Source organism: Colobus angolensis, unplaced genomic scaffold (assembly GCF_000951035.1).
Source record: "Colobus angolensis palliatus isolate OR3802 unplaced genomic scaffold, Cang.pa_1.0 Scaffold38, whole genome shotgun sequence".
Classification (NCBI taxonomy): Eukaryota; Metazoa; Chordata; class Mammalia; order Primates; family Cercopithecidae; genus Colobus; species Colobus angolensis.
Genome location: NW_012117154.1, coordinates 6,180,285 through 6,194,449, shown reverse-complemented (window position 1 = coordinate 6,194,449; position 14,165 = coordinate 6,180,285). Strand labels below are relative to the sequence as shown.

Genomic DNA, 14,165 nt, shown 5'->3' with positions numbered 1-14,165 from the left:
ATGAACTGGTAGCCCTAGCTGGGATAGAACGTGTCAACCGTTAAGCCCCATAAAGGTTACCATTATGGCAATACAGTTTGCATATCTGAATTCTTTTTAGCCTATGTTTCATCATAGTACCTTATTCAAAACTGTGTCTCTCAAATCATCCTTCGTGACCTTGTGTTTCCAAGACTCTAGAAACCAGCAGATAGAAGAGAGTTCAGACCCCAGTCAGTGTGCAGAACTTACTGTGTTCTAGCGGCGGATACTCACCCACATTCGTGATGTACAGGGGCAGCCAGAAGAGGAAAGTATAGCTGACCAGCTTGGCGAACAGCAGACACAGTGAGAACTCTATCACGCCCTGAAAGAGAGAGTGGTCGGGCGTCTTCTCCAAATGTGGAGTCAGCAGGTGTGTGTAAATATGCATCAGAGTTAAATATGACTTCGCTCCCATAAAGACATCCTGTCTCTGGTCTGGCTTTAGCACCTCCAGACACGTAGTGGGGAGGGTGCTGCGCTGCTGTGTGGTGTAGTGAGGATGCGGGAACTGTGGAGCACTCACCCCAACAGGTGCACCAGGGAGGGGCAGGACCCCTGACAGGGGTGGGGCCACAGCTGCAGCTACTCTACTGTCACATGGGGTGCAGGCCCAGTGTGGCCAGATTTTCTGCTTTTCAAGTGAAGATGGGAAGCCCTATTTATCTATGAAATTTCTGAATTTTGAAATGGAGACTACCTTTTAGGATCAAAACCCAGTGTCTTTACATCAGAGTTGAGTCAAATGAAAACATGTACAGGTTTGATTTTCATATAACATCGCCCGGAAAACTTAGCTATTAAAGGAGTTCTCGTATAGCCGGGCGCAGTGGACTCAGTACTGAATGGCTCCTTCTTCTTCCCTGGAACTGAAATCACTGTAAATTATAACGCCATCTGGAAACACACAGATCAAACAATTCTGACCATTCTGTCAGCACACAGGCATACAGGCTACTGCATCCCGCCTGTGAGTACTACAAACCAGTCCGCACCAGGGAAAACAAGGAAAAGACACACGTAGGTATGAGTGAGGAAATCGAGTGGTGGGTTCTGTAAAATGCCTGTTTGTGTTTGTTTTATGTCTACTTTCAGAAGGGGATGGCACTTGTGAGATAAAAATTCCAGAGGCCATCTGAAAATTCAGAGTGAGAAATCCAGTAACACTGTGGTGCTGAATCCCCCGGCTGTCTGTGCACTGAAAATCAACCAAAACAGGGGCCGGGGGAACCCAGCGCTCCACTTCGCCAAGTCATTCTAAAATAAACGAGTTAATGTCTTCACAATTGATGAGGATGTGTGCATGCAATTTACTGTATGCCTTTCACGGGCCTGGCATTGTGCTTAGCAGTCATTAAACGACCTCACCTCATCCTCAGAACAACGTACGGTATTACCCCAGGGATGGAGCCCATGTGACACGAGGACATGGAGGCTCGGAGTGTGCCACACTTGCCCGGAACACTCAGCTTGGTGGTGGCAGGGGGAGGCTTGAGCCAGGCCTCTGAAGCCCATAATGTCTATAACTCCACTATATAAAAACCTGTACTTTTATAACTAGTGTGCACCCTACTTTAGTACAAGTATTTGGGGGTAGCTACAGAGGAAGGTATAGCAGAAAAGGTCACTAGTTGTTACTAAGGACACAATTAAAAACAAATCTTTGGACTTCAACCTAGCAGCTTCCATAGGCCGGCATGCACAGCTCTTTCCCCATGAGCTGGTGTCCAGCCTGGGCTGGGACATTCTCCTCTGGCTGAACATTGGCTCCAGGGTCTGCTTCTACAGACCCAGTTTCTCCTGGGCACTGGAATACTTTCTGTTCTGAAGTCCAGGTTCTCCCCAGTCTTTAATTTCTGTGATATGATTTTGAGGTCTGGGTTGCACTGCTTATGCTTCCAGCCCTGACCTGCTGAGGGGCCTCGGGCCTGTGCCCCTGACCCTCTGCCTTTCTCTAGATCGTGTCAGCAAGTGAGAGCTGTGTCTGCTCCCTGGTGCTCTGGCTGTCAGTGCTGGAGGGCACGGCCTGGACAGTCCCCCCGGACAGCCTGCCCAGCCCACATGGCAGGGTCTGGTCTCCCTCCTGTGCCCCTGCTCTCGGCTCTCTGCCCCCGTCGGAAGAACACAGCCTCTCCACACCCTGTGCACGGCTCCTTAGATTCTCTGCTGAGGGAGTCCATGAATGTAATAAAAACTGAAAAAGCAGCAATAAATCTCCTTACAGTGCCCGTCCCGCTCATCTGCTCCAAGTCAGCTCGTCCTCAAGACTGATCACCCACTGCGGGGCACGGTGGCGCCCTTCTAGTCTGGAGGCAAGGCCAGCAGTGCCAGCGAGGACCAGACCGGTCCAGATTCTGACTCCAAGGCTTCTCCCACCTGTGCTGCTTGTTCTTCCCTTGGTCCCTGCATCTTCCCTCTCACTCTTGGCATCCTCTGTTCACCACGCACGGGCAATCAGACCATAGGCTGTGGCACTGAAGGCACTTTTTTTTTTTTTTTTTGAGACCAAGTCTCCCTCTGTCGCCCAGGCTGGAGTGCAGTGGTGTGATCTCGGCTCACCACAACCTCCGCCTCCTGGGTTCAAGCGATTCTCCTGTCTCAGCCTCCCAAGTAGCTGGGATTACAGGTGCCTGCCACCATCCCTGGCTAATTTTTGTGTTTTTGGTAGATATGGGGTTTTGCCATGTTGACCAGCCTGGTTTTGAATCCCCGACCTCAGGTGATCCGCCTGCCTCAGCCTCCCGAAGTGCTGGGATGACAGGCGTGAGCCACCGTGCCCGGCCTAAAGGCACTTGAAAGGGAAAGAGAATCCAGCCAGGCTTGTGAAGGCCACGGCACGGCACTCAGTGACAGCGCCTCCTATGGGCTCACGCTCAAGGCCTGTGGGAGGGCAAGTGTACTGGGGCGGGGCCGGGCCACAGGAACCAGGTGGCACAGTAGTCAGGACTTCAGTTCCCCAACCTGTCACGTGGGGGCAGGCCCAGGGCGCCAGGCTTTCCGTTTTTCCAGTGAAGGCAGGGAGCCCCATTTTTCTATGAACCTTCTGAATTTCTAAATGAAGAAAACGAATTTCAAAAACAATTTCAACATGGTATGAGGCAAACCAAGTATCACTGCAGACATATTCAGTTCTGAAGCTACCAGTGTGCAGCGTCCGGCTTCGGCTACGGATTCGAATCCCCCGGTTCCCTAACCACAGACCACTTTGTAAGCTTAATCATCAGCTGACCAGACTTCCCACAGCCAGCACAGCAGCCCTTTCTGAAACTTCTGAAACTCCTCCTGGGCACCTTTACTTACTGGAATTTTCAAGGCTCCTGTGAAGCTGATGGCGGCCGTGCCACTCCCACCGTCCGCGGGGAGAATGACCACGTGGTTCGGGTGGATGCAGCCCTTCCCATCTGAGAGCAGCAGGCACTGCATCTCGGGGTCCTGGAGGCAAACCCATTGGGAACAAAAGGGAAAGGTGTTACCAGCCGGGCAGTCTGGGCGAAGTGGGGCCAGGCTTCCTAATGACAAGGGTGCCTGGCGGCTCTCTCTTCCACTGCCTTGGAGACATCCTGGGTGACATTCCCACCTGGCCACTGCGTTACAATGATTAGCATTCATGCATTTTCATGAACAGCTAGGTACACAGATCCTCGGAACCAGAAATTCTAGGAATCTATTTGCAAAAAATAATTTGAAAAGTAAAAAAATACGTATAAAGTAAAATGGATGTCACATCATTGAGAAAAATTAGAAAATTCAAATACATCCATATGAATGACATCTTGCAAAAAAAAAAAGGTTGGGAGATTTTAATGACAGGAAAATGCTTATGACACATTAAATAACATCATTCAAAACTGCATGTCATTATAACCTCAAATAATGTTTAAATATTTACATATATAACTAGGCAACTATAGGATCTATTTCTAGAAAGAAAGCAGCTAAAATCTAAGCCAACAATGCTTGTCAATGAGTGGTAGAATTACGTGTAATTTTTATCAAAATGCTAATAAGAACTTCTTTACATGATCGTGTATTTTTTAGGAGCTCACAATGGCCATATATGACCAGAAACATTATTTTAAAATACACCAACATTATTTTAAAATAAACCTATTCTGATATTTATGAATTCTGATCGTCTAGATATTCCTAAAGGACAAAGTGTATATTCATTAAAGCAAACAAGAGTGATTCCCAACCTAGAGTGGGATTTCAAGTCAGAGCAAGGATAACATAAAAATAATGTTAGCCTGGGCCACACAGTAAGACCTCATCTCTAGGGAAAAAAAAATAGTGTAATGTGGTGGTATGTGCTTATAGTCCTAACTGCTCTGGAGGCTGAGGCAGGAGGATCACTTGAGCCCAGGAGGTTGAGGCTGCAGTGAGCTGCGATTGTACGGCTGTACTTCAGCCTGGGCAAGACCCTGTCTCAAAAAAGAATGTAAATAAAATAAAAATGTTCTTCATGAATGAACTATGAGGTTCAAGGTCTTACAAAGAAATGCTTCTATGTATCTCAGACCTTTCACAAAATCAAACGGCCTTGTGGTGCTTATCTCACTATAACCTGTTGTAAGTTGGACTAAAAATGTAGTTTAATTGAAAAAAAAAAAAAAAGAAAATAGTAATTTATTCCACATTCCCCTGCCCCTTGATACTTATAATTCTCTTCCAGTGGAAAAAAGAAATGTGGAAACCGGGTGGCAGGTGGGACTGAGCGCAGCCCAGTGTGGGCACCCAGCGGGTGGCCTCGGGGGCAGCTCAGTATCTACATCCCCCAGGAAGCCCGGCTTCACGGCTAGGACTGTGGCATGGAGAGCGGGTCTCTGATGAAGATACTCACATGTGGCCACATAGTCAGGTGCTCTGGAATGAAGATGACAAGCCTGAGTGCAAATGCCTAACATGCTTCCGATGATAATTCCATCACGGCATGTGAAAACAGAGAATGGTGACTGAGTTTCAGAATAAACTTTTCTCTCATGGGTTCTGCTAATCGTCCAGTTTAGGAAACTCAATCAGTAATGCTCTACTGTGGCTAAACACTGGAATCTTCTGTGGGGGGCTTTGAGAAGCCCTGAATTCCCCCAGCCCAGCCGAAGCAGTCCCTGGGGCAGCCCCAGGCGAGTTCCACTCATAGCAAGCTGAGGGCTACAGGACTTCGCAGGCTGTTCCGTAGGAAACAGGCTAAGCAGTGGGTGAAATGCAACCAGCTGGAGAAAAGTCAAGTGGAAAGAGGCCGCTTAGGCAGGAGCAGCGCACCTCTGACCACAGAGAAGTGACTGCAGGTCGACACAGCAGATCCACCTGGCCTCAGGTAGGACCCAGATGCCCAAGGGCCACCCACGGCCCTTGCAGGATTTGTGAAGTGCTCCAGGGTCCACTTGCTGGGCTGGTTTAAAGGCACAGACACAGACCCTCTGCTCGTTATCTAAGCAGCAAGGAGCCCCCTAGACAGACAGAAGGCTGTTTCTGCTGAGAACAGGCCCTGTGCTCACACCCACTCATCTTAAACAGGACTTGCAGCCCCCACGCCCCAGTTGTTTGCTTCTGGAGGAGATGGGAAAGAAAATGTGGGGCCATGGCTGGTTTTCCAAAACAAACAGGGGGGCTGCTGCTGCCTCCTCCTTACATAGCAAACAAGAAGCCACTGGGTGGACCAAGACAAGGCTGGAGGCCAAGAGGCACCTCTGCCTCTAAACCAGCAGTTTCCAGTCTGTGTCCCAAGAGCCCCGATGGGATCTGTGGAGCCCCCGGCGGGTATGGGGGCTTCTGTGGCCAGTGCACTCCACGCTTAGGGCTTACACTTTCAAAAAGAAAAGGGCTCCCTCTACTAAAACACACACACACACACACACACACACACACAAACAAAAATCCACACAGATGCGCATGGGGGGGACTGTGTAATAATGACCGCTCTATCTAAAAATGTGAAGCTAACCCCACTAACCGATGCTGTCTGCAGCTTCCCTTAGGAAAGGCCATTGCAGAGAGATTTGTGGAGTCCCCACTTGGTGTGCAAAGTGCACGGCGGAGTCACATTCCACTTCCAAATACCCACTCTGCGCTCATGCCGTGTTCGGTGGGCCCAAAAGTTCTTGAGCCACAGTCAATCAGAAGGATCCTCAGAGACGTCAAGGAGGAAAAGTGACAAGTGACTACAGGGACGGCAAGTGCGACCGTCCCCAAAACAATCCTCTAAAATGCCCACGGGGGCTTGTGGGCTCGCCACATGGCCAAGTGACAGCAGAGCCTCGTTCTCTTTCCCACATTTGCTCCCCACTCCGCAGCTTTCTTTACACGTCTCTTCATGAGGCCACTGAGAAAGTGCCTGCCATGTGACATAATTTAGCAGCTGTCTGAAAAGGAGTGGCGGTCAGGGGCCCAGTGGTCACTCTGGGAAAGGGGACATCCAGGGTGTCCAGCCAACCTCGCGGGGCACTCTCCCCGCTGACCCTGACCCAAATGCAACGGCAGGCCTGCCGAAAGGAGGCGCCACGCAAGCGCGGCCAGCACGCGCCCGGTCGTGGTCATCTGAAGCATCACCCTCAGCCTCAAACAAGGCCTGCCAGTGCCTTTACTTACGTAACTGGCTCCTTGACGGCAAGTTCGTAAACAGCCTTTCTTAGAAGGGCCGGAAAAGGAAGGAGAGAAGCTATACTCAGAAGCCAGGGCTAGTTTTATGGGTCAGTTACTACACCAGAAGAAAGGCCTGTGGTCTTGATTCAGAGCAGGTGGCCGGCTTCAGTATCATCAGAGAGGGGCCAGTCTTTTGGACACTGATTGGGACATGATTTGTTTAAATGTGAATTCAGAAGTACAGATTTTAAAGCATTTTGGTTGAATTAGTCACTGCCTGCGATCTCCTTAAAATCCAAGAACCCAGATGCATGAGACATCATTTTTCCCTTTTCTAATATTTCAGCCACCACAAATAAATTTCCCCAGTCAATAAAAAAGTGAGACGCATGTTTAGTACATTAATCCTTTAAGCCATTTGATTTAAAAGGTAGGGAGAGCAGCCCCTCACACATGCTGGAGGGGGCCCTCTCCCAGAGGAGGCCCTGTGTCTGTAGAAGGTTAAACCTGATCTAGAGGCCGGGTGTGGTGGCTCACCTGAGGTCAGGAGTTCAAGACCAGCCTGGCCAACATGGTGAAACCCCGTCTCTACTAAAAAATATAAAATTCAGCCAGGGGTAGTGGTGGGTGCCTATAATCCCAGCCACTCGGGAGGCTGAGGCAGGAGAATTGCTTGAACCCAGGAGGCAGAGGTTGCAGTGAGCCGAGATCATGCCACTGCACTCCAGACTGGGTGACGGAGTAAGACCTTGTCTCAAAACAAAACAAACAAAACAAAACAAAACAAAACAAAAACCCTGATTTAGAAAGAGAACAGTTTGTAACTCCAATGATTAAACTCAAATTTAAAATGCCTGCTGTGTCTTGGTGTGGTCAGCTAAGCAGCAGCAATGTGAGGAGCTTCTACAAGGATCAAGGATGGGAAGGGTAGGGGACAGGAGGCTCAGGGGCCAGGGGTGGGCAGAGCCTGCACTGAGGGCTCCCCACTACTGCAGAGGACAAGGCAGATTAACTTAGCATTTCTGTGTCCCGAATGCCTCATCTGTGACATGGGGGAAGGGGAGATGCCTTTTTCTGTTACCTGCTTCTCCCTTACCTTTTCTTGGTCACATGACGTCAGTTTTCTGTGTGCACCTCATGTGGCCAACCCACCATGTGCCCTTCACCCTGACATCTTCTGTGCTCAGGCACCTGCAGACTCTCCCTCCAGTCTCTCACAGCTTTATTCCAACACCGTCTGCCTAGGGAAGCCTACCCCAAGGCCAGCTGAAAACAGCGCCTGCTCAGCCTGTCTTCCTTGTACTTGGCACCGCTTGGGGGACGTCTCTGCTTGCGTTCCGTCTGCACCAGTACCACCCCCAACACCTGGAATAGTGCCTGGGACATTGAAAGCTGCGGAGTTGCTGAATGAATGAATTGGTTAAGTGTAAAATCCAAAGAAAGCCAATAAGGGCAAACTCAAATTTTACTGAAGAAATTCAATGAGACCTAATTTTTTTAAGACCTGGATGTATGTGACACATGTCACATAGGCAGAGGGACAGAGAGTGACGAGGCTCAAAGGAATTTTCCTGCAGCTCCGACATTCTAGGAAGTGTGTGTGACTTACCAGAGGCCTGTTCTTTTCGGTCTTCAAGATTTGCTTCTGGAGTCTCAGTCTGTTTGTACCATTCTCAGAGCCTTCTGAGTGCTGGGAAAAAAAAAGTTTCATTAGAGCAATACTGATTCAACAGGTAGAAATTAAACCTGGCTTTACTGTAGCAAGGATACTTACTATTGTCCCAAAAAAGCTACCAAGAGGACATAAGACAATTGATATAAACAGAGTAATCGTTGGTCTCAACACTCCAGACTCTGATAATAGAATGTGAAAATCAAATCCTCTCTTGAAGAAAGGGCTAAGACAGAGGTGTAACCAAATGTAAAAATATCCATTAACTTTTCTTAATGGGTGTGAGATTGTTGCAACAGTTTTGAAATGAAAAGGCACAGAACCATCTTTCCCTTTCACATGTGAGGAGCACCTGCCCTCCCTAGGTCAGCCGATTGCTTCTGCAGAAGAAAACCCCTCTCTACGGAAGGAGAGTGTGGCTTGATCAACAGCCCCAGAATGTGCACCTGCCGCTAGGGGGTTGGGATGTGGAAGGACTGCACTGAGAGCGCCAAACCTCAAAATCATTTCCAAATTATCTCGTTACCAAGTGAAAAGTGAAGAAATGAAGGCAGTTTCTTGGGCACTAGAATAAACGTACCATTTCCTAATCATTATTTCTATAGGGTTCTACGTAGAACCCCTTTTGAAGATAATTAATGGTATAAAAATAATTGTTGAAATTCTCTAATGGTAAAATTTCATTTTCTTTAAGAAATAGTCTAAGCAAACTTCCTTTAAAATAAGGAATTAGTCTGTACTTAGAAAGATATTATTCATTCACTCTAGTATAAATCATAACAAAACGATTTCTAAGGCTTAGAGAGGCCCAGGCGATTTAGATTTCTGGCACTAGTGCTGGATCCGTTTGAGAAGAAAAAAACACCAGGCTTGCACTCTACCTATGAGATCTGCAAGTAGAGATCTACGAGGCCTCCAAACGGCGGGAAACACGGGGAAGACAGAGCATGGGTTAAACTTCGTTCAGATGGACAGTTAGATCCCACCCTTTACATTTCGAGGCATTTCCCCTGAAAAGGTTTCTGAAGGTTAAGAAAAACTATTGATCTTATTACCTGAAAATGTAACAAAATATCTTTAAAAATACATTTGTTTTGTGCTCAGATGGAGCACAAAGCCTGCCAGGGTAGGGGTGATGATCTTGCCGGTTCATTCTCTGACCGTTCCAGGCAGAAGCAGAGATGGGCTCCTGCTCCCCAGCATGTGGGGCCCCCACAGTGTGCAGAGGCCACCAGCATTACCTGGGCCCTCTTCTTTCTGCTTTTCAGCCAGGAACGTGGGTGCTCAGGCAAAGCCTATCTTAAAATTCCTTTTCAGTTTGATGTGGTCAGCTAAGCAGAAATAATGTTAGGAAATGCTAGGAAGTCTCCTGAAAGGGAAGGGGCCTGTCCCTAATTTCCTTTCCCTCCTTCCTGCTGGCTGGAATATAGATGTAATGGCCAGAGCTCCAGCAGACACTGACCAATCATTCACTCATTCATTCAACAAATAATTATTAAGCATCAACTCTGTGCCAGGCACTGTTCTAATTGGTTGGAATATATCACCTTTGGCATGAAGCCATGCACAGGGTAAGAACGAAAAGACAAGAGGTGTCTGTGTCCCTGACACTGAACACACACACCCCACATCATCCTGTACTGGCTCTCTCTAGATTTCTTGAAGAGAATAGAGAAATACCTTCCAATCTTGTTTTAGTCACTGCCTGTGGGCTTTTCTATTGCTTGCTGCTGAACACAACCCCAACTAATATGAAGATATTAATAAAAAGCACAACTGATACAGGGTTTTGGACCCAATGAGGTCCTAGATTAGGGCACAAAATAGATATTCTAAACCTAAGTAACCTAGAAATCAAATATAAATCAAAAGAACAAGTCCCCATGGCTCTTCAATAGCACAGGGCAGAAGCATAAAGAGACACATTCTTATTAGCACCCTCAGACTCAAGGCAAATGGTAAAGAATTGAATACTCTTTCATATTAATTGTGATTCATTTGAAACAAAAACTAATTAGAAAAATCAAATCTGGATCCAATCAAGGTTTCCAGTTTACAGGAGATACAGGGGGATAGAGGAAAACGTGAAACACATCCCAGGCACAAGGTCAGCAAAGCCTCAAATGTGGGAAACTTGGCAGAAAAAAATGACCATTTTTTATTTGGACAAAAATAATTCAAAGGAGAATAACACCAAACCAAAAAACCAAACACTGAGGTCTTATAAATTAGAAGAGGCTTAAGAGGCATATTAAATTCACCAATCACAAGGAGTGGACCTTGCCTAGGCCTTGCTTAAACACGGTGCAAAATCACTTATAAGACAATCAGCAGATCTGACCACTGAGTAGTTGTGTGATAACAGAAAGGATTAGAGATTTAAAAAATTTATAATAGCATTGTTGAGACAGAATTCACATACTGTACCATTCACTTATTTAATGTTCACAGTTCAGTGGTTTTTAATTCAGAGTTTTGCAACCATCACTACAATTTGAGAACAGTTTCATCACCTTCAAAAAATCCCATACCCATTAGCAGTCATCCTCCCTTTCTTCTCACCCTAGTGCCTGACAACCACTCATCTCCTTTCTGTCTCTAGGTTTGCCTATTCTGGACATTTCATATGAATGACATCATATAATATATGACCTTTTGTGATTGGTTTCTTCTGCTTAGCATAATGTTTTTTGGTGCTATTGTAAATAAAATGGCCTTAGTTTCATCTTTGGATTGTTGATTGCTAGTTTATAGAAATACAACTGATTTTTGTATACTGGTCTTGTTTCCTGCAACCTTGCTAACTTGTTAATTCACTCTAACCATTTTTTTTGAGGACTCCTTATGATTTTCTATATAAAAGATCATGTCATCTGCAAAGAGAAGTAGTCTTACTTCTTGTCCAATCTGCATGCCGTTTATATCCTTTTTTTGCCTAACTGTCCTGCCTGCAGTACAATGGTAAATAGAAGGGGCAAGAGCAGGCCTCCTCGTCTTGTTCCTGATCTCAGGGGGAAGCACCCACTTCACCATTAAGCTCCGAGGTGTGGGTTTTATTAGATGCCTTCAGTCAGGTTAAGGAAGTTGCTTTCCGTTCCTAGTTTGTTGAGTGTTTTCACTTGAAAGGGTGTTGGATTTTGTCCAATGTTTTTCCTGCTTATACTGAGCTGATCATGCAGCTTTTGTCCTTTATCCATTAAAATGGAGTATTACATTAACATTACCTATTAAACCAACTGTGTATTCCTGGGATAAATCCCACTTGATCATGGTATATAATCCTTTTGTAGGTGGCTGAGTTCAGGTTGCTGGTATTGAGTTTTGCATCTACACTCATAAAAGATACTGGTGTACAGTTTTCTTAAGAGGTTTTAGTCTTTTGTTATTACGATAATACCTCGTAGAATGAATTAGGAAGTCTCCCCCTACTTTTATTTTTTTAAAAAGTTTGTGAGCAATTAGTATTAACTCTTCTTTCAACGTTTGGCAGAATTTACTAGTAAAGCCATCTGGTCCTGGGCTTTTCTTTGAGTGAGATTTTTAAATTAACAATTCAACTTCTTTACTTGTTTTAGATCTATTCAGATTTTCTCTCTCTCGAGTCACTTTTGATAGTTTCTGTCCTTCTATGAATTTTTCTATTTATTCTAAGTTTTCTAATTTGTTGGCATATAGTTCCCGCATAATCTACTTTATTTCGGTAAAGGTGGCAGAAATGCCACCTTTCCTGGTCCTGATTTTGGTTATTTGAGTCTTCCTTTATTCTTGGTCAGTCTAGGTGCAGAATGATCAATTTTGTTGATCTTTCCAAAGAACCAACTTTCGATGTCATTGATTTTTTTTTCTACTATTTTTCTATTCTTTGCCATTGGTTTTTAAGTGTGATAATGGTATATTACATTTTGTTTCACATAAAAGGGTCCTTATATTTTAGAAACATACTGAAGTAGTCAGAGACAAAATATTAAGATGATTGTTATTTGCTTGCAAAATACATCAGCAGGAGGTGGGAAGGGGCAGTATTGGAAGGGGCGTTGATAGAGTCAGATTGGCCAACTGTTGGAAACCTGGGTGATGGGGTACAGAGGGGTTCATTATACTGTTATTTTTACCTTTTTATATGTTTAAAGTCTCCATAACAAAAACTTTGAAATATTGGAAAAAATTAGAACTTTATCCTAAAACTAACACTTCCACATGGGAACTTCCCAGAACAAGTTAGCATATCTGAAATCTCTTACAAATGCATTTTGCTCCCATTTGTGATAAAGGGAAGATACTACAGAAGGACAGCAGCTGTTGGGACATTGGCCAAACTGCCCTCAGCTCCCTCAGGAAGGCCTGTGACAAGGGTCTTGTCAGTGTCCTGCACAGAGCAGGTAACATTCCTGCAAGAAAAAGAACTTTGGGCCGGGCGCGGTGGCTCAAGCCTGTAATCCCAGCACTTTGGGAGGCCGAGATGGGTGGATCACGAGGTCAGGAGATCGAGACCATCCTGGCTAACATGGTGAAACCCCGTCTCTACTAAAAAAATACAAAAAAACTAGCTGGGTGAGGTGGTGGGCGCCTGTAGTCCCAGCTACTCGGGAGGCTGAGGCAGGAGAATGGCGTAAACCTGGGAGGCAGAGCTTGCAGTGAGCTGAGATCCGGCCACTGCACTCCAGCCCGGGCGACAGAGCCAGACTCTGTCTCAAAAAAAACAAAAAACAAACAAAAAAAGAACTTTGGGGCTGTTTGCAGAAGCTGATGAAATATCCCCAGATATCAGTCATGTCTCCCTCTGTGAGCAGCCAACACGGAGAGGAAAGAGGACGAGAAGCTGTTTCTCTGGACCACCTGCCCCATGGCACGTTGGGGACACCTGGGATCTCAGTGAACTGCTCAGAGAGGATTTGAACCAAAAAAACGAAACACAGGCTTCAGCCCCAAACTCATACACACAAAGAGCAGAAGCAAAGCCTCTCGCTTAGATCTCAGTAAACTGCTTGGAGAGGATTTGAACGGGGAGAATGAAACACAGGCTTCACCCCAAACTCATACACACAAAGAGCAGAAGCAAAGCCTCTCGCTTAGATCTCAGTAAACTGCTTGGAGAGGATTTGAACGGGAAGAATGAAACACAGGCTTCAGCCCAAACTCGTACGTACAAGGAGCAGAAGCAAGGCCTCTCGCTTAGATGCGTTCTCATATTCCTAAAAGCTGTGTGTGAGGAAGACCCGCCCCTCCCGCAAACCCCCTGCATGCCTGCTTCCTATCCTCAGGCCTGGCTGCCCCTGAGTGGGAAAAGCTCTTCTTAGAGGGCAGAAGATGTTCCAGGGCGGAAGGTGTGTGCCGAAGTTCTCCCCAGTCTCAAGACGGGTGGTCCAGGCAGCTTTAAGCTGCTTCACAGCACAACTGTACAAGCTTGGAAATTGAAATTCATGCTTGTAGCAGGAACACAGCTTTTAAAAACATTTTAAAATATCAACTATAGTTTTAAAAACATCATATGGTGTTTGACCTTCCTGAAGGCACTGGTTTTCAACCTTCATTTTGTTTGCTTTTGTCATCAAGTATCAGAACCCTTCTTTTCATATGAATCACACCCAGGAGCCTGATGTATTAAAAGACAGAAAGAGGACTCTAGCTCCCTCTCCTGCATGAGGCCAGGTGGTGCTCGGGGGTCCCAGAGATGATCCAGGCCGGAGGGGCTCACACCTTTCTGTGAGGGTGACAGAGATCGACCAGATGAACTGGTGAGGATTTCACATGGGGTGACATGGAGCCACTGGACTGTGTTATGCAGGGGCTGATGTGCTCTGACATCTGTTTCAAGGCAGTCTGCAAGAGAGGTGTGAAGAAGAGATTCTGGGGAGCAAAATGCATCGTTCTAGGAAGCTGATGAGCAGTGGCT

At 46.2% G+C, this 14,165-nt stretch overlaps 1 protein-coding gene across 3 annotated transcripts in view; it reads right to left on the bottom strand.

The window, feature by feature from the left end:
* The window catches only part of SLC37A1 (solute carrier family 37 (glucose-6-phosphate transporter), member 1), a 96,676-nt gene that overhangs the window by 26,660 nt on the left and 55,851 nt on the right, over window positions 1–14,165 (bottom strand). For all 3 annotated transcript variants that reach the window (XM_011954092.1, XM_011954090.1, XM_011954089.1), the window contains 3 exons: window positions 8,210–8,290; window positions 3,322–3,453; window positions 256–346 (listed from right to left, as the gene is read on the bottom strand). In XM_011954092.1, the coding sequence (XP_011809482.1) occupies window positions 256–346; window positions 3,322–3,453; window positions 8,210–8,290 (304 nt within the window). The remainder of the gene's footprint in view (window positions 1–255; window positions 347–3,321; window positions 3,454–8,209; window positions 8,291–14,165) is intronic.